Source organism: Coregonus lavaretus (assembly GCF_964263955.1).
Source record: "Coregonus lavaretus genome assembly, chromosome: 17".
Lineage (NCBI taxonomy): Eukaryota > Metazoa > Chordata > Actinopteri > Salmoniformes > Salmonidae > Coregonus > Coregonus lavaretus.
This window is the reverse complement of record NC_140004.1, coordinates 21550217-21573515: the sequence shown is the minus strand read 5'-3', so window position 1 is coordinate 21573515 and position 23299 is coordinate 21550217. Positions and strand designations below refer to the sequence as shown.

General features: G+C 44.7%; 1 protein-coding gene across 1 annotated transcript in view; it reads right to left on the bottom strand.

The window, feature by feature from the left end:
- Nucleotides 1–940: 940 nt before the first annotated feature.
- Nucleotides 941–23299, bottom strand: part of fgfr1a (fibroblast growth factor receptor 1a) — a 44858-nt gene continuing 22499 nt past the window's right edge. Inside the window, exons 3-18 of the mRNA XM_084180451.1 lie at nt 20409–20660; nt 20196–20285; nt 19386–19558; nt 13197–13320; nt 11857–12047; nt 10013–10157; nt 7989–8189; nt 7415–7553; nt 7161–7282; nt 6365–6475; nt 5213–5403; nt 4973–5095; nt 4803–4873; nt 4538–4675; nt 4238–4343; nt 941–3994 (exon numbers count right to left, since the gene is read on the bottom strand). Of these exons, the coding sequence (XP_084036577.1) occupies nt 3818–3994; nt 4238–4343; nt 4538–4675; nt 4803–4873; nt 4973–5095; nt 5213–5403; nt 6365–6475; nt 7161–7282; nt 7415–7553; nt 7989–8189; nt 10013–10157; nt 11857–12047; nt 13197–13320; nt 19386–19558; nt 20196–20285; nt 20409–20660 (2354 nt within the window). The 3' untranslated portion in view covers nt 941–3817. The remainder of the gene's footprint in view (nt 3995–4237; nt 4344–4537; nt 4676–4802; nt 4874–4972; nt 5096–5212; nt 5404–6364; nt 6476–7160; nt 7283–7414; nt 7554–7988; nt 8190–10012; nt 10158–11856; nt 12048–13196; nt 13321–19385; nt 19559–20195; nt 20286–20408; nt 20661–23299) is intronic.

Genomic DNA, 23299 nt, shown 5'->3' with positions numbered 1-23299 from the left:
TCACTAATTAACTTCGCCCCACCCAACTCTTCCTGGACCATCTGTCAGAAGTGATAATACCATCCACTTAATTGCACTTGCAGTCTTAGCGATGCATTAGCTGCCTATAAACCCAGGTTTCTGGGGTCCATTCTATTCCTATATGGACCCCTTGATGGTCACCTCAGCCACAGCACACAGGTGTAGCTTTTATTGGTGCGCGTTTCCAGGGATTAATACAATTCCTCCCACAAACAACATTCAGGTGACATCATTGGCCTCTCAGATTCCAGGAAGGGAACAGAGGTGGCTTCTCATTTCCTGGTAAAGGACAGATGAGGCACTGTGTCCCAGGAAAGGCCTTTTCTCAAAATAGTGCCATTTGAAACGTTCACTTCCTCCCTTCTGCGGCAATTAGTCATCAGTTGACTTCACATATTTTGGTTCAAATACACAGGCCTGAAGGATAAAATAGCTCACACATGAATCAAAAACCCAACTCGTTCTTGCATCCTTCCATGTTTCCCTTCAGCAAATGATATACCGTAGGCACTAAAGGCTATTTCCATTTAACCCAACAGTCAAAGCTCTTAACAGGGAACAGGAGTTGTCCTACTGTGTGACTGATTTAAGCCTGTTGCATGGAGACAGCAATCCAGGTGATGCATCAGCCCATAGAAGGAAGCCAGAGGCAGACATTGGTATCAGGGTCTGTTGGGGTTGATGGATGGAGCTGGAGAGCCAGCCAAACCAAGCCATTCACACTGCAATAAATTCAATGTTTACAGCTGCCCACAGCTCTCTGCACTAGCGTACATTTTCTCTGGTGTCAGCAGCACATTATCATATTTAATCTCCCCCAGTAACCTGCACTAAATTGGTAGAAGATTTAAGTGGCCATCAGTCCATCTTTGTAAACATGATTTACATCATACACAACAAAATCAAGATATTTATGCACCTGTTTATTAAGTTATTTCAAACTGAAAGCTTTATTGATTTGTTTTTTTCTATAGCATTTTATTTAATGTAATCCTTTTACGATGACATAAGTGCTCTGCAAACCTTTATCAGAAGATCCCTGAAAACAAATGGGCCTCCTGTTAAAGCATGAAGAGGATCAGTTCATTACATGGCAGGCATGCACAATGAAAGTGCATGGTGTTTTCTAAAGCATATAATTCTGGTTCTTTTTCATAAGCATGGTTAACAACTAGAAATCTTTACAGTTGCGATCATACTTAAAATAAACGACATGTCATGAATGAGGAGAGGTACGTAAAAGACTGACTTAACCCTCACACACACACACAACATACAAGTACACAAGCATACACTACAGACATAAACATATGTACGCACAACTACAGCATGGATTTTAGTAAAAGGAACATTGCTGGTTTCTCTGATCGACACCAACTGCAGATATTGAGCTAAGAATAACGCTGTATTACAGGTTATGCAATGAAAAACCATTTGTACCTGAAAAGATTGATAGAAAATACATAGAATATTTCCACTAGTGGTTAAGCAGCCAATTGATTAAAGGTAAAAAAGCAAAGCTGACAAATTGAGAAACAGCAAAAACTGGCCAAGTAATATTCAATACAATGTATAGGTAATTTCATGTAGCAACTCCCCCTATCGACTATACTCAAAAATGGATCAAACATAAGCTTCCTTGTACAAAAAGAAAATAAAACAAATATGGTAATAAAAATAAAGAGTGCTGTGTAAATATATATTCATATTTATACATTTCAAACTGTATTTACAAGGATATTGTAGTTTGAATGAAATAACTGACCACTGCACCAACATATACAAGGTACATTGCCTTCAGAAAGTATTCACACCCCTTGACTTTTTAGACATTTTGTTGTGTTACAGCCTGAATTTAAAATATATTAATATTAGATTGTGTCACTGGCCTACACACAATACCCCATAATGTCAAAGTCGAATTATGTTTTTTGAAATTAATTTAAAATGAAAAGCTGAAATGTCTTGAATCAATAAGTATTCAGCCCCTTTGTTATGGCAAGCTTAAATACGTTCAGGAGTAAAAAATTAATTGTATGGACTCACTGTGTGCAATAACAGTATTAAACATGATTTATTTTATGTCTACCTCATCTCTGTAACCCACTCGACTGAGTAACCCCGGTCACTCAGTCGAGCAGTGAATTTCAAACACAGATTCAACCACAAATACCAGGGAGGTTTTCCAATGCCTCGCAAAGAAGGGCACCTATTGGTAGATGGGTAAAAATAAAAAAAGGAGACATTGAATATCCCTTTGAGCATGGTGAAGTTGTTAATTACACTTTGGATTGTATATCAATACACACAGTCACTACAAATATATAGGCGTCCTTCCTAACTCAGTTGCCGGAGAGTAAGGAAACCGCTCAGGGTTTTCACCATGAGGCCAATAGTGACTTTAAAACAGTTACAGAGTTTAATGGCTGTGATAAGAGAAAACGGAGGATGGATCAACAACACTGTAGTTACTCCACAATACTAACCTAAATGACAGAGTGAAAAGAAGGAAACCTGTACCGAATAAAAATATTCCAAAACATGCATGCAATAAGGCACTAAAGTAAAACTGCAAAATAAAATTGCTAAGAAATTTATTTTATGTCCTGAATACAAAGTGTTATGTTTAGGGCAAATCCAACAACACATCACTGAGTACCACTCTTCATATTTTCAAGCATGGTGGTGGCTGCATCAAGTTATGGGTATGCTTGTCATCGGCAAGGACTAGGGATTTTTTTGGGGTGGATGAAAAACGGATAGAGCTAAGCACAAGCAAAATCCTAGAGGAAAATCTGGTTCAGTCTGCTTTCCGACAGACACTGGAAGATAAATTCACCTTTCAGCAGGACCATAACATAAAACACAAGGCCAAATATACACTGGAGTTGCTTACCAAGATGACATTGAATGTTCCTGAGTGGCCTAGTTACAGTTTTGACTTAAACCTGCTTGAAAATCTATGACAAGACTTGAAAATGGCTGTCTAGCAATGATCAACCACCAACTTCAGAGTTTTAATATTTTTTTTAAAGAATAATGTGCAAATATTGTACAATCCAGGAAAGACTCACAGTTGGAATCGCTGCCAAGGGTGATTCTAACATGTATTGACTCAGGGAGTTGAATACTTATCTAATCAAGATATATTAGTGTTTTATTTTTCATATTTTTTACATAATATATTTCTTCCACTTTGACATGAGTATTTTGTGTAGATTGTTGACAAAAAATAAATAATACAATCCATTTTAATCCCACTTTGTAACGGAACAACATTTTGAAAAAGTCAAGGGGTGTGAATACTTTCTGAAGGCACTGTGTGAATGTCCCTTGTAAATATATTCTCTGGATTTGGTCTTAAAAGCAAAATGCTTTAATTTATTATTGATGAACATTAGAAAAACACAAAAAGACATAATCCTAACTCCGATCCATCCAATTCATAATTCTTACAGTTTAGTACGGTCTGTTTATCTTGTTCCGTGGAATGCCCAAAGTGGAGAAATTAGTCTTTCCTTCTCCTGCACCGTTTGACACAAACAGAAAGACAATCCCAGCAATACAAAGTGCCCCGAAAACATATCCACCTCAATCACGAGCCAAGAAACTGCTGCAGCCTTGAGTCCTTGATGCCCAACCGGTAGGTTTAAAAGTTTCAGAAGTAAGCCTGTCCCACTCTCCACCGGTGTGTTTCCTAGTCTCTGGGAGGGTGGGGAGAGTTCATACCAGGCCAGCGGTGCAGAGAGGGGAGGACAGTAAGAGGAATGTCAGGGTGTTTGAGGGGAGTGAGGTATCAGCGCTTCTTGAGGGCCACCCCGTTGGAATGGGGAGGGAACTTTGGCAGGCAGGGCTCCTCAGCCCCAGCATCGTGGGAGAAGACAGAGTCCTCGCCAGAGGAGCAGGTGGAGCTGCGAGTGTCGGGGTAGCTGGGGGAATATTGGTCCAGAGGCACAGACAGCTCCAAGTACTCCTGCAAACACACACATATGGGATTTATGAGAGAGGATTGGACACACTGGCCAGAACACAGTCATATATCTAGCTTTGGATATCATCCCTTTCACACCCACATACAGACAAGTGGCTTAAATATCAAGTAAACACAACATTTGAACATTTTGCATTTGGTCCTGACAGTAATACAAGGATGTGAGTTTATCACCTTTGTTGACTGTGCGTGAACTGCTGAGGCGTGCTCATTGTGGGGACTCACCTGGTTGGACGTCATGGCCAGGGTGCGGTCCAGGTCTTCCACCAGCTGTTTGAACGTGGGCCGGTGAGAGGGAACGGCATGCCAGCAGTCCCTCATCATCATGTATCTTGGGAGGGAGGAGGAGAAATGGAGAGAATAGAGGGAGAGTAAGAGAGCGGGAAAGAGTCCTATTTCAGCTGCTGGCTTGTCTGTCTTTTTTATTATCAGAGAACAATATATTTGCAGCTGCTGCATCCCTGAGCTCTGGGATAAACCCATAGTATCCATTCTAATGATAGAACACTGAGGAAGGAGGCTTACAGTTCGTGAGTGCAGGTGGTGGGCTTGTCCATGCGGTGGCCCTCCTTCAGCAGCTTGAACAGCTCCTCTACAGGGACCCCCGGGTACGGCGAGCCCCCCAGGGTGAAGATCTCCCACAGCAGCACCCCGAAAGACCATCTGCAGATGCAGAGGGACAGGACAAGCCCCATCAGTGAACACACAGGTCATATCATACAAGCCACGGGAATCTGGCCAACTTCTGCCCATTCCAAAAATGGTAAATGTGTATATATTCCATACTCACACATCACTTTGGTGCGTGTATATCCGGTCAAATAGAGCTTCTGGGGCCATCCACTTGACTGGTAAACGACCCTGTGGGTTAAATGCTAGTGTAAATTGGCAAATTGGTCAGGGGAAGCAATTTTCACATTGATTGGCATGGCTGAGGTAGGTAATTAGTAGCATACTCACATTGGTGGTCTTCTTATAGTAATCAATATGGTGGATATCTCTGGCCAGGCCAAAGTCTGCGATCTTCATCACGTTGTCCTCTGTCACGAGCACGTTGCGGGCAGCCAGGTCTCTGTGGATACACTGTACACAGACGCATATAAGAACTAGGTCTAGCTGGCCTAGCACATTCACTGCATCTTTACTGTATACTCTATACTCAACTGTGCTGATGTAGGTAGAGTCGGATCCTGATGTTACCTTCTTAGAGGACAGGTACTCCATGCCGCGGGCCACCTGGTAGGCACAGGACACCAGGTCTTTGATAGACATGTTCTCTATGGGCACCTGGTCAGGGTTGTAGCAGTACTCCATGCCTGGTGGACGCCGAGCTCTCAGGTACTCCCGGAGGTTTCCCTTGGAGGCATACTCCACAATAACATAGAGAGGACCTGGGGAAGGAGACAAGGGTCACTCACTATTCTACAGCACTGGAAGATGTGACATTTAAAATACATTTATGTGACATCTGACGCAACAAGACAGACCATTTTTGTTCTCAGAGAACAGCATTTCAAACGGTGAGGATGGATGTCATTGAGTGGTGGAGGGGTCATGGTGAGAGTTAAGCTCTGAATTAAAACCAACAGCTGTATCTTTCTCCTAACATGCCAATGAGAGCGAAGAGTAATGGTGTATTCTGGACAGCCATTTTGTGGTCAGGGAAAAACACCATTACAAATCAAGGCATTAAGAATTTACAAGCTGTAACTAAAGAACAAGAAAAAGAATCCAAATGTCTGTTAACACTTGTATGCCGTGTAAAAAAAAAAAAAAGAAGAAGAATCCATCACCATCTATAGTAAGTAAATGCAAAGACTTGAAAACATTTTGCCAAAGATTAAAGTCTGTATGTCAAACAGGTCTGGGTAATAAGGTGTGGAATGCTAACAGATTCCTACAATAACTTCTACTGGAACTTCTCAAGGGACCAGGTGGAACAAAGAGCAGCCTCTTGTGTTCTGCTACATGATTTTTAGGACAGAGAGCTCTCTAATGTTCACAGCAGGGTCAGAGGAGGCTAATGTTCCTCCCCAGCAGAACAGCGTATGGTGCCAGGGCTTGTCAGTGAAGATTTGAAAGATATGGCAACCCTGGCAGCAGCTGTGGTCATCTCAAACTGAGAGCTCGGAAGTTGGTGTCAGAATCCCTTACTCATACCATTATACACATTTATGCATGCTGATCTGATCATGCTGTGCTTTTTGTGGTCTTGTTAAACAACTGAACAATGCAAGGGTCTAAAAACCCTTTCCCAAAACACTCATTTTCCCTCCAAAATAAACATGTTTTCAGCCTTTCTGAATGAAGGATTTGAAGGGAGGAAAGGGGGTCTGCCGGTGTGAGACCTACCATCCTGGGTACAGGCTCCCAGCAGGTTAATGATGTTCTTGTGCTTCCCAATGATTTTCATCATCTCCATCTCGGAGATCAGATCTGACAGGTCTTTCTCTGTAGCATCAGCTGAGGGGAGGGAAAAAATTAGAACGAAATTAGACTCATTACAACAATAACCCAACCCTGAACTCTCTATGATTACCAAATCAAAAAGAGTTCTCATGTAAAACATCCCAGTTTTGTACAAAGCAAAGGACACTGCTATGCAAAATGATTTCAAAGTAAATTTACATAACTTTCTTTTTTTTAATTCAAAGGCACCAACTGTAGGGAAAAGTCTACAGACACCACTGAGCTAACCAAGAGTATAGTCTTCTTTCACAGGGACATGCAGGTGTGTGTGTGTGTGTGTGTGTGGGGGGGGGGGGGGGGGGGGGGTGAAGGCAGCACTCTCTGGGGAGAGGCACTTAAAAAGTACCAAGCAATAAATTGTTATTTTCCTACATCCCCACTCTTCACAGCTTTATGAACCCTGTCATATATCCAACTCAGGGGTTCTCATACATTTTTACTCTGGTCTCCTATTTGCACAGTGGCCAGGAGCCAGTGGCAGATGCCTCTTATAATGTCTGTGCATCACGGCACTGAGTAGAACTCTCCTCCCATCCTGTAATTGCGGTTGTGGCTTTATGCTCAATTCTGTGCTCCTTGCATTTGAAATAACTTCCCAACATGCAGTATCGGAGACCTAGCCATGTGCCTAAATCACAGGTTTGATATGGTTTATGAGAGAAAAAAATACTTGGCTTACATTTGAGCATCTTGACGGCCACTTTGGTGACCCTGTTTGGCTTCTCTTTGTCCATCCCTACAGCCTCTCCCATCACCACCTGGCCAAAGCAGCCTTCTCCCAGGGGCTTCCCCAGCACCAGTCTAAGTGCGCCACAGGAAGAGGAAGAAATAACAAATGTGAGAGGATTGAGACAGACAGGCAATTTTCCCATTCAAAGGTGTGTGATATTGTTATGTTTGTATTTAATAGGTGTGTTCCAGTCATCTGCGTACCTGTCCCTGGGCAGCTCCCAGCGTGGGTCCTGGGGCAGCTCGTACTCAGACACCCCAGACAGCATAGGAGAGCCACTGGACGAGAGGCGGGAGGGGCGCACCAACATCACCCCAGAGTGGAGGGAGGAGCTAGAGTCCACTGACACCTGGAATACAGAAGCCTGCCATTACTCTCTCATAGTGGAGCCAGGGAAGGAACAGACAGACAGACAGGCAGAAGGATATCCAGTGTGTGGACAGAACATGATGTACCATTTGTTAAACCTTCAGAATGTCACTTAAATAAGTCTGTAGACACAAAATGTAACAACTAAAACTACTTTGATCCCAGTGGAAGCAGAGAGCAGGCAGAGACGAACACCTGCCCTCTACTCATGCCAACCTGACTCACCTCTTTGAGGAACCAGAAGCTCGGGGAATTAAGGTTTTTTATTTTCACAAGATTATGAACACTTCCATTTGATAAGAATAAGTGATAGGAATAAGTTAAAAAAATTATTAAGATACCATAAAGATTACACTAAATGGGATGAGAAAGCAGAAAAGGTATAAAGATTTCAAACCCCCTATCTACTTTCTGTTACCTGTCTACGCAGGGGGATGCTTTTAGCCAGCTTGTGGACAGCCAGCTGACTGTTGAAGTCACTTTTCTTGGACGAGCTGCGCATCTTGATGATGATCGCCACGGCCACCATGACAGCAATGAGGAAGAAGCCCACACAGTAGATCAGCACTTCCAGGTAGGTTTGGTTGGGTGGTGGGGAGCGGGGGACTGCTGGATGAGGGCAACGCAATGGGGGCGATAGGATAGGGGGCAAGAGGTCAGCCACACAGGGTCAAATCACACAACAACAGAGATCCATGCATTCTCAAATACCAATCACACTTTCACAACACAACACACCACACACAGGCATGTAACAAAAATACTGAACACACACACAGGCATCCCCTCAACCACAAACACCACCCTGATACATTCACTAAGACCACTCAGCTGACATGTACAGAAAAACAGAGCCCTTAACACCACTGGCATAGAGAGCGGAGCACAAACTCCTATTGTAGCACCATAATCACTTCTTTCAGGCATAGGGTTTCACTCCACATTCTTTGCCAGTGTGACCAGCAGCCATAGTCTCTAGTGGCAGAGAACGGCCAAGTCCTCTTGAGCTGGGACAAACCCAAATAACACAGAGCCTTGTGCAAACTGATAAGCATTAACACAGATGTACATTAAGTTCAATCTTAGCTTCGTATTTTTATGTATTTCATTTTTTTGTGCAAAGGCTCGGTTATTCAGGACAACATATGATAACATCACAGACAAAACCCAGGCCACTGCACACAAATATTTCAAACATACTACTCATTCATTCATTCATGTAGGAAGATATGTTATAAAAAGAATGTGTTCAATTGTTTAACTTAAGCTAATTATTTATTTAAAGTAAATGTCCCATTCTGACTTCCTTAGAGCACATAAAATGGTTGTTCTGCATAAAAGCCCAGTTTTGTTCTAAAATGGCTTGTGTGGTGGTTGTTGGTACAAACAATTGTCACTATGATTTCCTTGTCATTTTGACATTCCAAATTTTGACATTGTCTCTCGCTACCAGGAACAAAACCACCTATGTACTGAAGTGGACTAACGTTAGACACAAAATATAAAATCTCAATCTAATTATCTCCAATTTAGATCAGTGTTTCACAACTTTACAATATGGATGAAAATTAACATATTGGAAGTGTCTTTTTTTACCTCGCTTTCCGAAAAACACCAGAATGATACAAAACACCAGAATGATACAAAACACCAGCAACACAAGTGAGCTGCCCTTGTGTGTAGAGGCTGAATGACAAGCAGCTTGATAATTGGACAAATGCCTATTCCAACCCAGAGGAATGAGCCGTCCACTACAGTGAGCCAATTATCAAAGCTAGCCTTAAGAGCAGGCTTCGTCCTCACAGCAGGAAATGACATCAGGGATACATGTCATTTTGTAGTGCTTGTCAGAAAACATCAGCCTTACACAGAATCAAATGTAAACACCAAATTGAAACCAGAATGGGAGAGACAAGTTGGAGTGAAACACCAACAGTACTGCCAAACAACCCCTTCTGAATGGAAAACTTCAACTTAAGGCAGTCAAGTAGAAGTGCATTGTAAAGTTACCCGTTAACCATTTGAAACAATGTGGAAAGCTGACAAATCATTTTTATGAAATTGGCAGAGGAAATTGTAATTTATTTTTTAGTTTGAGGGTATAAACACCTGAACTTTCTGATTCAGGGGTTGTCAGTTTAGGTAGATTTTATGGGTCAGAAGGGTTGTTTGGCATTCTGTGATTTCTGGTAATCATTTCTCAACATGGACCATCCTGTCCCATCCAGAAAGGTTGGATGGGCATGGAACCATGCTGACAGGGGAAGGGAGAAGGTTAGTATCACAACTTGGCCTGGCATCCACACACATCCACTTTGCTCACTCAAGTAGGGTCTACAGAGACCATATTCAGAGAAATGTGGGCAGTGGATGGCCAAGCCAAAGTGGAGAGGAGGGAGGGGAAGGAGATCAGAGGAGAGAACCATTGATACCTTTAAAAACGATCAACCATGCAGAGTGATGAGAGAACCCGATAGAATTGCCCGCCAAGCAGGTATACTCCCCAGCATCATCAAAAGACACATTCCTCAGTTGGAGGATTTCCATTTCCTTGTCCGTGGTGTTAAGGCCAGCAGTCTAGAAAATAACAATGGAAGCAGACCCGACAAGAGGCCCAGAGGAAAAAGGGAGGCATGAGTAAAAGATTCTGAAAGGGAAAGACTTCTGGTAGAGGAGGGGACAGGACCGAGGGTGGATGGGGTATTCATACTCCCCTCTCAGTCCAACACCATCCCCCTCCAAGAGTAAAAACCCACACCGCCGTTAGAGGGCGCTGCCCGTATCGGCCCTCCAGTCAGTTAGTGGAGGAGCTAGTTAGGTAGAGACCGCACCGCAGCACTAAACCCTTTACTGGACCATCACCATTTGAGAAGGAGCAGTGACGGACATCCCCTATAGTCTTATCTCTACATGCAAGAGATGGGCTACATGGAAAACCCCTCAGCAGAGCACACACACTCACTCTCAAGGCCACACACACTTCACCATACAACAAATCCACGAGACAAACAGCAGGAGCTCAGTGAAAGACGGAAAGGCTGAGTAAGACAGCTGAAAAGTGTGTGTGGGGGGGGGGGACAAGGCAGTAATAAGAGAGGCAGTCAAAGATCTGAGCAGAAGACTTTGAAGGGCGAGGGAGTGAAAGTAATAGCAGTGGATGGCAGGAGAGGCCCTTATTAGGAGGGCACGGGAGAGGCATGGGGCAGGAAAGAGAAAGCAGTCCAACATAAACCAAGACTAAACACATTCAAACGCTCTGCTGGGAATTTTCCATAGTGTAATTTACAGTCAGGAGCACTGAGGCGGGATAGAAGGAGGGAGGGAGCGAGGGAGGAGAGAAACAGCTGAGGTTGTCCCTAAACAAGTCCCTACGTCTCCAGGTGGCCCTAGCAGCCTCTGGTTGAGGATCTCTCGGTGTGCTCTGAGCTGCTGCTGCTGCGTGGGGCGGTTACCTTGGGCCTCATGCCTGACGACGGTCAGCCAGGCCGACTGATTGGCCTCTCCTATATAATTGGACACTTTACATATATACTCCCCGCTCTCCTCCTCAGTGACATTGTAGAGGGTCAACACCTGAGTGTCCGAGCTATTGACCCCAGAGTGCTGAAAACAAAAACATGTAATGTGCAACAACATATCAAGATGAGGTTTTAACAAACGTCTCTGTTGAATGAGATCACAATCATTTGTTAGCATTGACTTTCCCCTCTCAAGCATATACTTTTACAAGGCACAGGAAACTACTTATATAGAGGGATAACATTTACATTTTAGTCATTTAGCAGACGCTCTTATCCAGAGTGACTTACAGGAGCAATTAGGGTTAAGTGCCTTGCACAAGGGCACGTCGACAGATTTTTCCCCTAGTTGGCTTGGGGATTGGAACCAGCCACCTTTCGGTTACTGGCCCAACGCTCTTAACTGCTAGGCTACCTACCTGCCATATCCTCAAAGAGGGATACTATTTGCCCTCCTTTGCCAGACAATCTTGAAGGGATATAATAGACATGATGAAACAGGAAATGAAAATTATACAAACTACTCAACAAAGACCTGCGCTTAAGAGTGTACTACACAATTTCATTGAAATCTAACACTGTTTGGCTGTATTACTACTCAGCTGTATGTCTGTATTCCCCCAAGCATTACATGGGGTGTCATCTCTTACTCAATGAAGGTTATCACATTTAGTTCCTGACTGAACAGAATAAATGCAGCTATGTTGTGTCCTGTGTAGTTTGGTGGTGGACCCAGTCAGTGCACTGCGAGCCCCTACCTTGAGGACGCGGACATAGGGTAAGCCATCAGGGCCTACGCGACTCCCATTGACCTCCATGTGCTTCAGCCACTGGATGTGAGGCTGGGGGTCACTGAACACCTTACACTCAAACGCCACATCACTGCCCACCACCGCAGTGAGATTGGCTGGCAGTCCGGCCTGCAGGATGGGTCTGTGGGGGGAACGCTCTGTAACAGATACAGACAGACGCATAACAATCACATTGAAATATGAACATTAATAACAAAAAAGATCACATACGAAGACACATGTCAACCACATACAAAGACATAGTTGTGGAGAATCCTAGCAGTCAGAAATACCTTAGTAACAGACAACAGGAGAACAGCTCTGTCAGTCTGACCTTGGTAGAGCCTGATCTCAGGCCAGGTTACAAGGTTACCCTGATCTCATGTCCTTTCACTACTTACAGACGGTAATTTCACAGCCAGCAGTTCCCAACTACTCTGCCGCCTATATAATTGCTGCAATTTTTCCCAAATGACTGGAAACACAAGCTTGCAGACAAGTTTTGAGCCGCTGCCCTGAGAGAGAAATGTTCTCCGGGTGCCATTTTGATGACTGATAACTCGCCAAACCATACTAATGAGCCCAGCATCTGGCAGGGGAACAAAATGTTCAGGCTTCATTTGCTTTCCTGATACAGAGATGAGTGTGGCGCTTTGCACACATTTTGTAGAATTACTCTGTCTCCAAAATGATCTCACAGTTGACCGAGGTTGGGGAGTGAAGTCACGCCAACAACGGCCCTGGACGTGAATATCCCAGGAGACACCACTGTCTGTGGAGGTGGAGCTTTGATTTATAGAACCAATGGAGCGTGAGTAAGTCACAGAGCAGGTCCCTCCTGTAGCTCAGTTGGTAGAGCATGGCGCTTGCAATGCAAGGGTTGTGGGTTAATTTCCCACGGGGGGCCAGTATGAAAAATGTATGCACTCACTAATTGTAAATCACTCTGGATAAGAGCGTCTGCTAAATGACTAAAATGTAAATGTAAAATGTGCAGGATGAAATAATAATTTCACCTTTTCAGAAAGCTTCATCTGCAGGGCCACAACGTAAACAAGGTTAATAAAAAAAAAAGGCTAATTTGACACGACAGTTCAGACCATATGACTCTCTCCTTGGAAAAAGGGCACACCATTACTTTGATTACTAGGGCCTAGTGTTGTAAACCATTAGCGATATTGAACCAACAACACACTTAAGCTACATAAATATCCAATTGATGATTAAACCAGGTGAATGGATTAGTCTTAGGCATGCCTAGTAAGGAATTTCCCCGATACAATGACCCAGAGAGGAAAGATACTTACCCACAACATCCAGCTGGTAAGTGTGGTTGATGCTTCCATGTTTGTTTTCAACAACACAGGTGTAGTTCCCCTTGTCGGATGGCACTACAGACTCCATGATAATGGTCCACATGTGTTCTCGAACCTACAAATTGGAGAAGAGAAAGGTAAAATATTTAGTCAGAGGAGGATGTTTTGAAGGCACATCCAGATGACAGCTGGTCCAACCAAAGCACTAAGACTTACAGTGGGGGAAAAAAGTATTTAGTCAGCCACCAATTGTGCAAGTTCTCCCACTTAAAAAGATGAGAGAGGCCTGTAATTTTCATCATAGGTACACGTCAACTATGACAGACAAAATGAGAAAAAAAAATCCAGAAAATCACATTGTAGGATTTTTAATGAATTTATTTGCAAATTATGGTGGAAAATAAGTATTTGGTCAATAACAAAAGTTTCTCAATACTTTGTTATATATCAAATCAAATCAAATTTTATTGGTCACATGCGCCGAATACAACAGGTGCAGACATTACAGTGAAATGCTTACTTACAGCCCTTAACCAACAGTGCATTTATTTTAAACAAAAAAAGTAAGAATAAAACAACAACAAAAAAAGTGTTGAGAAAAAAAGAGCAGAAGTAAAATAAAGTGACAGTAGGGAGGCTATATATACACAGTAAAATAAAGTGACAGTAGGGAGGCTATATATACAGGGGGGTACCGTTGCAGAGTCAATGTGCGGGGGCACCGGCTAGTTGAGGTAGTTGAGGTAATATGTACATGTGGGTAGAGTTAAAGTGACTATGCATAAATACTTAACAGAGTAGCAGCAGCGTAAAAAGGATGGGGTGGGGGGGCAGTGCAAATAGTCCGGGTAGCCATGATTAGCTGTTCAGGAGTCTTATGGCTTGGGGGTAGAAGCTGTTGAGAAGTCTTTTGGACCTAGACTTGGCACTCCGGTACCGCTTGCCGTGCGGTAGCAGAGAGAACAGTCTATGACTAGGGTGGCTGGAGTCTTTGACAATTTTGAGGGCCTTCCTCTGACACCGCCTGGTATAGAGGTCCTGGATGGCAGGGAGCTTTGCCCCAGTGATGTACTGGGCCGTACGCACTACCCTCTGTAGTGCCTTGCGGTCAGAGGCCAAGCAGTTGCCATACCAGGCGGTGATGCAACCAGTCAGGATGCTCTCGATGGTGCAGCTGTAGAATTTTTTGAGGATCTGAGGACCCATGCCAAATCTTTTTAGTCTCCTGAGGGGGAATAGGCTTTGTCGTGCCCTCTTCACGACTGTCTTGGTGTGTTTGGACCATGATAGTTCGTTGGTGATGTGGACACCAAGGAACTTGAAGCTCTCAACCTGTTCCACTACAGCCCCGTCGATGAGAATGGGGGCGTACTCAGTCCTCTTTTTTTTCCTGTAGTCCACAATCATCTCCTTTGTCTTGGTCACGTTGAGGGAGAGGTTGTTGTCCTGGCACCACACGGCCAGATCTCTGACCTCCTCCCTATAGGCTGTCTCATCGTTGTCGGTGATCAGGCCTACCACTGTTGTGTCGTCGGCAAACTTAATGATGGTGTTGGAGTCGTGCCTGGCCATGCAGTCATGGGTGAACAGAGAGTACAGGAGGGGACTGAGCACGCACCCCTGAGGGGCCCCCGTGTTGAGGATCAGTGTGGCAGATGTGTTGTTACCTACCCTTACCACCTGGGGGCGGCCCGTCAGGAAGTCCAGGATCCAGTTGCAGAGGGAGGTGTTTAGTCCCAGGATCCTTAGCTTAGTGATGAGCTTAGAGGGCACTATGGTGTTGAATGCTGAGCTGTAGTCAATGAATAGCATTCTCACGTAGGTGTTCCTCTTGTCCAGGTGGGAAAGGGCAGTGTGGAGTGCGATAGAGATTGCATCATCTGTGGATCTGTTGGGGCGGTATGCAAATTGGAGTGGGTCTAGGGTTTCTGGGATTATGCTGTTGATGTGAGCCATGACCAGTCTTTCAAAGCACTTCATGGCTACAGACGTCAGTGCTACGGGTCGGTAGTCATTTAGGCAGGTTATCTTAGAGTTCTTGGGCACGGGGACTATGGTGGTCTGCTTGAAACATGTTGGTATTACAGACTCAGTCAGGGACATGTTGAAAATGTCAGTGAAGACACTTGCCAGTTGGTCAGCACATGCTCGGAGTACACGTCCTGGTAATCCGTCTGGCCCTGCGGCCTTGTGAATGTTGACCTGCTTAAAAGTCTTACTCACATCGGCTACGGAGAGCGTGATCACATAGTCATCCGGAACAGCTGGTGCTCTCATGCATGCTTCAGTGTTGCTTGCCTCGAAGCGAGCATAGAAGTGGTTTAGCTCGTCTGGTAGGCTTGTGTCACTGGGCAGCTCGCGGCTGTGCTTCCCTTTGTAGTCTGTAATAGTTTTCAAGCCCTGCCACATCCGACGAGCGTCAGAGCCAGTGTAGTATGATTCAATCTTAGACCTGTATTGACTCTTTGCCTGTTTGATGGTTCGTCGGAGGTCATAGCGGGATTTCTTATAAGCGTCCGGGTTAGAGTCCCGTTCCTTGAAAGCGGCAGCTCTACCCTTTAGCTCAGTGCGGATGTTTCCTGTAATCCATGGCTTCTGGTTGGGGTATGTACGTACGGTCACTGTGGGGACGACATCATCGATGCACTTATTGATGAAGCCAGTGACTGATGTGGTGTACTCCTCAATGCTGTCTGAAGAATCCCGGAACATGTTCCAGTCTGTGCTAGCAAAACAGTCCTGTAGCTTAGCATCTGCGTCATCTGACCACTTTTTTATTAACCGAATCACTGGTGCTTCCTGCTTCAGTTTTTGCTTATAAGCAGGAATCAGGAGGATAGAGTTATGGTCAGATTTGCCAAATGGAGGGCGAGGGAGAGCTTTGTATGCGTCTCTGTGTGTGGAGTAAAGGTGGTCTAGAGTTTTTTTCCCTCTGGTTGCACATTTAACATGCTGGTAGAAATTAGGTAGAACGGATTTAAGTTTCCCTGCATTAAAGTCCCCGGCCACTAGGAGCGCTGCATCTGGATGAGCGTTTTCCTGTTGATTAATGGCCTTGTACAACTCATTCAGTGCAATCTTAATGCCAGCATTCGTTTGTGGTGGTAAATAGACAGCTATGAAAAATATAGATGAAAACTCTCTTGGTAAATAGTGTGGTCTACAGCTTATCATAAGATACTCTACCTCAGGCGAGCATATACCCTTTGTTGGCAATGACACAGGTCAAATGTTTTCTGTAAGTCTTCACAAGGTTTTCACACACTGTTGCTGGTATTTTGGCCCATTCCTCCATGCAGGTCTCCTCTAGAGCAGTGATGTTTTGGGGCTGTCGCTGGGCAACACAGACTTTCAACTCCCTCCAAAGATTTTCTATGGGGTTGAGATCTGGAGACTGGCTAGGCCACTCCAGGACCTTGAAATGCTTCTTACGAAGCCACTCCTTCGTTGCCCGGGCGGTGTGTTTGGGATCATAGTCATGCTGAAAGACCCAGCCACGTTTCATCTTTAATGCCCTTGCTGATGGAAGGAGGTTTTCACTCAAAATCTCACGATACATGGCCCCATTCATTCTTTCCTTTACACGGATCAGTCGTCCTGATCCCTTTGCAGAAAAACAGCCCCAAAGCATGATGTTTCCACCCCCATGCTTCACAGTAGGTATGGTGTTATTTGGATGCAACTCAGCATTCTTTGTCCTCCAAACACGACGAGTTGAGTTTTAACCAAAAAGTTATATTTTGGTTTCATCTGACCATATGACATTCTCCCAATCCTCTTCTGGATCATCCAAATGCACTCTAGCAAACTTCAGACGGGCCTGGACATGTACTGGCTTAAGCAGGGGGACACTGGCACTGCAGGATTTGAGTCCCTGGCGGCGTAGTGTGTTACTGATGGTAGGCTTTGTGACTTTTGTCCCAGCTCTCTGCAGGTCATTCACTAGGTCCCCCCGTGTGGTTCTGGGATTTTTGCTCACCGTTCTTGTGATCATTTTGACCCCACGGGGTGAGATCTTGCGTGGAGCCCCAGATCGAGGGAGATTATCAGTGGTCTTGTATGTCTTCCATTTCCTAATAATTGCTCCCACAGTTGATTTCTTCAAACCAAGCTGCTTACCTATTGCAGATTCAGTCTTCCCAGGTCTACAATTTTGTTTCTGGTGTCCTTTGACAGCTCTTTGGTCTTGGCCATAGTGGAGTTTGGAGTGTGACTGTTTGAGGTTGTGGACAGGTGTCTTTTATACTGATAACAAGTTCAAACAGGTGCCATTAATACAGGTAACGAGTGGAGGACAGAGGAGCCTCTTAAAGAAGAAGTTACAGGTCTGTGAGAGCCAAAAATTGCTTGTTTGTAGGTGACCAAATACTTATTTTCCACCATAATTTGCAAATAAATTCATTAAAAATCCTACAATGTGATTTTCAGGATTTTTTTTCTCATTTTGTCTGTCATAGTTGACATGTACCTATGATGAAAATTACAGGCCTCGCTCATCTTTTTAAGTGGGAGAACTTGCACAATTGGTGGCTGACTAAATACTTTTTCCCCCACTGTAAATAGATCCCCAAAGTCCCATACTTTCACAATACATCCTATTAATACTATAAAAACGCTTTAGTGAGACACTTGTGTCTAGATTATAAAAAAGATGGTATAGCCAGCCTGGTGCAACACTATTCCTTCATTAGTTCATTTCTGGAATTATTATTTTCTTTGACTTTGACATCAAGAGCACATTTAATTTGTTATGCTGCTAGTTAGTTATTTGTACAAAATGGGGAAACATTTACAAGTTCAATGACGTGTAATGAAATGCAGATCAAACAATAATTACTTTTTTTATTTTAATATCCATGGGAAGGAGGAGGAACTTGCTATCAGGAGACTTTTTCCCATGTCATATAAAACTATTGTGCTCCATTGCTTGAGGCACAGTACATTAATGCACTCTTGGAAACATATTGGGGCGGGGAAACGGTTTCTTAGTGGTCACATGACTTGTTTCAACTTGTTCCGGGAAAGACTATAGTTGACTATGGTCAGGTTACAGCCTATGCACATCTAAGGCTAAATCCTGTTCTCTATATTCTAAGTTATAATTTTTCTTCCATAAATCTGACCAAGACCGGCAGTGTGTGATTAAACTCTAACAAACCTCTCAGGCAATGGCAACATCAAACATGCATACACAGAGCCTGCGTTACGGTTTCCCTCATTTAGCTTAAATGCGCTGGGGTTCCACAGCTGCTTCTGGCCAGATGTGTTGTGCTTGGGTTAATGCATGTGGTCTGTGTTATTTCCCCCTGCCCTCTCCATACATTAAGACTATATGAACAATGGAGCCGTGGTCATAAAACCAAAGCGCGGGGGGGGGGGGGGGGGGGGGTTGGCGAGCCCAGTTCATAGACGTCTCCAGCTGCCCATCTAGACCTTTGCACCTTAACTGAAGAAACAGCAGCCAGATGGTAAAGTGTGCTGCCTGGCCCGGTAGGGCCGAGCTGGGCTGGGGGAGAGAAGGCAGCTGAAAGGAAATTCTTTAATGTGTCCCAGCAGGGGGGCCTGACGAGGACAAGGCTGGACAACACCTTGATGGGAAGAGCAGATGCACAGGACCCTGGCCCCCTACAACATCCCAGCACATCCTACGTCACGTGAGGTTGTCGCAAGCCAACACACTCACAGCCGTCCAAACCACGGCACGGATATGGTCAACGTTAAAAGCCAAGAGCACAGTATACACATGCTATCTGCATCAGGGAAAATAAAAGTAAACGGACTCATCACCACCATGCCCATTACTGTGAAATGTTTACCCCGTCTCACTTCCTCTGTGACAGTGAGCAGTCATGTCCTGCTCCCCAACACTGAGATGGGGTAAATCTGCAGGATTTATTCTGTCTGCTCATTATAAACAAATTTCCTTTGAGAAGTTGGTTTTGCTATACGCAGATAAATCTTGAAAACAAATACAGTAAACAGCAGATACCCAGATGTGTTAAATGAGGACAGCCAGGCGTATTCCACCTCGAGGGCATTGCCATCCTCGAGGCATGCTTTTTGTGGCACAATCATCCCGTTGTGGCATTGGATTTCACTTTGCATTGTTCCCCAATCAGGTGCAAAACTTGTTCCTGCTTTCCACTACTCACAAGGGGTGAATACAGGGAGGGGGTTTACCTTAAAGCCCCCGATGCGCTGATCCCTCTTGAATTCTTTGCCGTTCTTGAACCACTTGAGTGTTGGGGTGGGGTTTCCACTGGCCTGGCAGCGGAACTTGACCGTCTTACTGGCTGGGACAGCATGCAGCTTTTTCTCCATTTTATCTGGCTGAGCCCACTGAGGGGCCATTGCTGAGGAACAATGGAGAGAAAAAGAGAACACTTAAACACCTATTCTGACAGAAGAATTGACACAACAATTATGTGTGCAGGTAGTTTCCATCTGGCTTAGGAGAGTTCTATACAACAATCCACAAAGTCAAGTGACAATTTCCAGTTTTGCTCAAAAACATACAAAACTCCAGTATAGGATTGCCTAATCTCTTGGGACCCAAGGTCGTCGTCAGGGGTGCCCGCCACGCTAGCTGCTTACTTCCCTGTGGGCACATGGCATTCACCAGATGGCAGTAGCCAGCTGACCACGCCTGACTGGCTTTATAACACTGTGTAGACAAACAGTAATCAGGGGACGTCTGGAATGTACTGAGTTTAGTCACTAGTGTGACATTCCTTACTCAAGTGTAACCAGCACTGTGGGGTGCTACTGGCCCTCTGAATCACAACTGTGAACAAATCACTCTTAGATAACAGCAAACACGCCTAATAGGTGAATCACATATGAAATGTAACAGGAAATAACCTAATTAGTTAGGGCTCTCTTATGTTAAGTTCAGGGCATTAACCTCAACAGGAGCAGAATCTAGTCCAAGCCTAGTCCTATTTACCATTCCAGTGACAGGTGGTAGGACTAGGAGGATGAGACACTTACGTAAAAGCTTTTGACTGCTAGACATCTTTGCCTCCTCTGAGGAAGACTCATCCTCCTCGTCTTCATCTTCAGAGGATGCCAGGATATCAACTGGTGAATAGGAAGAGAGGACGAATGTCATTTGACTTGGCTTAGCTGCATTACCACGTACCTTGAATTGTTTCTCTCTACAGGACCAGTGATTTTAGCACTCAGTGGTAGCTTTGACCTTACCTGTGACATTGACAGAGAAGTAAGAGCTGTGGTTGCCAAAGGTGACACAGGTGTACAGGCCCGAGTCAGCCGGCTCCACCCCCTCGATCTCCAGCTGGCCATCTCGTAAGCGTGTGTGCTCCCCGTCCACCACCACTGCATGGTCCTTGGTCCAGTTGACTGACTCCTTGGTTTTACAGCTCAGCTCCAGTCGGTCCCCAGGGTACAGGGTGTAGCGCTCTGCTTGGATTTCCACAGGTGGCACAGGGATGACTAGGGTACAAACAGGGCAAAGAGTGAGGGCCTGATCACCGACAACGATAAGACTATAGGGAGGAGTTCAGAGACCTGGCAGTGTGGTGCCAGGACAACAACCTCTCCCTCAGCCTCAGTAAGACAAGACAAAGGAGCTGATTGTAGACTACAGGAAACTGAGGGCCAAGCACGCCCCCATTCACATTAATGGTGCTGTAGTGGAGCGGGTCGAGAGCTTCAAGTTCCTCGGTGTCCACATCAGTAAGGCTCTATCATGGTCCAAACACACCAACACAGTCGTGAAGAGGGCACGTCAACGCCTCTTCTCCCTCAGGAGGCTGAAAAGATTTAGCATGGGCCCTCAGATCCTCAAAAGGTTCTACAGCTGCACCGTCGAGAGCATCTTGACTGGCTGCATCACCACTTGGTATGGCAACTGCTTGGTATCCGACCGCAAGGCACTACAGAGGGTAATGCGTACAGCCCAGTACATCACTGGGACCAAGCTCCCTGCCATCCATACCAGGACCTCTATACCAGGTTGTGTCAGAGGAAGGCCCAAACATTTTTCAAAGACTCCAGTCACCAAAGCCACAGACTGTTCTCTCCGTTAATGCACGGCAAGCGGTACCAATGCACCAAGTCTGGAACCAACAGGACCCTGAACAGCTTCTAACCCCAAGCCATAAGACTTCTAAACAAGACCGCTAAATAGCTAATCAAATGGCTACCCGGACTACCTGCATTGACCCTTTTTTGCACTAACTCTTTTGCACCGACTATGCACACACACTGGATCCAATACACACACACATACGTGCATACTGACACCACAAACACACACACACACAGCCCACACACGCTGCTGCTACTGTCTATTATCTATCCTGTTGCCTAGTCACTTTACCCCTACCTATATGAACAGTACATAGCTACCTCAACAACCTTGTACCCCTGCACATGGACTCGGTACTGGTACTTCCTGTATATAGCCATGTTATGTTCACTCGTTATTGTTATTCACTGTGTATTCATTCCTCGTGTCACTATTTCAATTTTTTATCTTATCTTTAACCCTACATTGTTGGAAAAGGAGCAGTAAGTAAGCATTTCACTGTTAGTCTACACCGGTTGTTGGTCCTACACATACAAAGCATGTGACAAATAAAATTAGATTTTGAGGGCTGAGTACCTTCCAGTACAATAGTATACATGCAAAAATGCAGGCAAGCTCCAACTAACACAACAGCTTTAATCACTGGGCAACTTAGAAAACCACAGACAGACTCAATTGTCCATATGATTCTGGGAGATGCATATCAAAATGTATGTAATAGTATACAGCAGGAGACAGAATATAGTATCCACAACAACCAGTCTTGAGGAAAAAAGTGCATAAATCAAAAGCGCATATAGCTCAACCTAAAATCTGCAACATGTCTGACATTGGGTAAATGTCCGAAAAGCTCTTATACTGTGATGCAACCATCTGTCTAAATATTGTGCCCAACTACATGAGAAAGGAATGACAAAGGGAGCAGCTCTTTCCTCAATGTCCCTGAAAGTACCATCGTCCACATTCACGGGCAGCTTATTGAATCTAAGCTCTTGTTTGCGTTTGCAGAGCTGAAAATTGAGCTACAGCCTCTTACCTTCTTCACCCAATTCCTGCCTATCCTCTCCCTTAAATTAAATCGCACTCCGAATTAGTCAAGGGCCAATTGTGAGGCTGGCAAGGAGCTCCTCGGGAGAGGAAGGTGGAATTAGATTTGAGGAATGGGGAGGGGGACGGCGTCACTGAGCTAGACACCTGAGCCCCCTGTTCTCTACGACTACATAGTCGACCAGGGGGAGGGGCTAACCCAATTACGTTGACACATTGTCAATCACAACGGTGTTGTCTGTCTGGTTACAAAAGCACACAGCGTCACAAGCTAAACTTGTCTGGGAGTCTTGCTCTTTATGGGGACATGTGTTGAGCAGACACTGGAAAAGCATTAGAGGACAATGTGGTCTGAATCTTAGCTACAGGCTGCGGACTGGGCTATACAGTGAAAAAGCCATCTTTGCCGTTTCCAGATAGTAATGTCTGGCACAAACACTGTGGTCCAAATACATTTTCTGCATCCTTTGCCATTCTCATTACTCCTCTGTCACAACTATCTGTGCATCTCACGTACCTAGATCCTCCTAGATCCTTGATGGATTAAAATCCATACATTCCAACTATTATGATTACAAGAACATGGAATCGCAAATGCTTCTAGACATAATCTAAAGATCGCTTAGTTATGAAGAGATAACCTACAGGTTGATGTTAAGAAAAGTTACAGTGTTGATGAATCTACTCTCTTCCTGGGTCCAAAGAAGACAGATTCATGGTGAATTGATAATGAAGTGAAGACTGAACATACAGTACACTGCTACATGTAACATATACTAGGCTCTTCCTCCAACACAGGGAGCACACCCATATACCATACCCTCAGGACAACGTTAGCAAACCTGATCACAGTAATCCCTCCCTCCATCTCAACAAAGGCCTCTCAACAATAAAGGGGGAGAGAGAAAGAGCGTGTGCACAAGAGAGTGAGGGGGGAGAGAGCGAGTTAGGGCCTGCAGTGGCAGGTTCTAGTGCCAGTTGCCATGGTGACCCC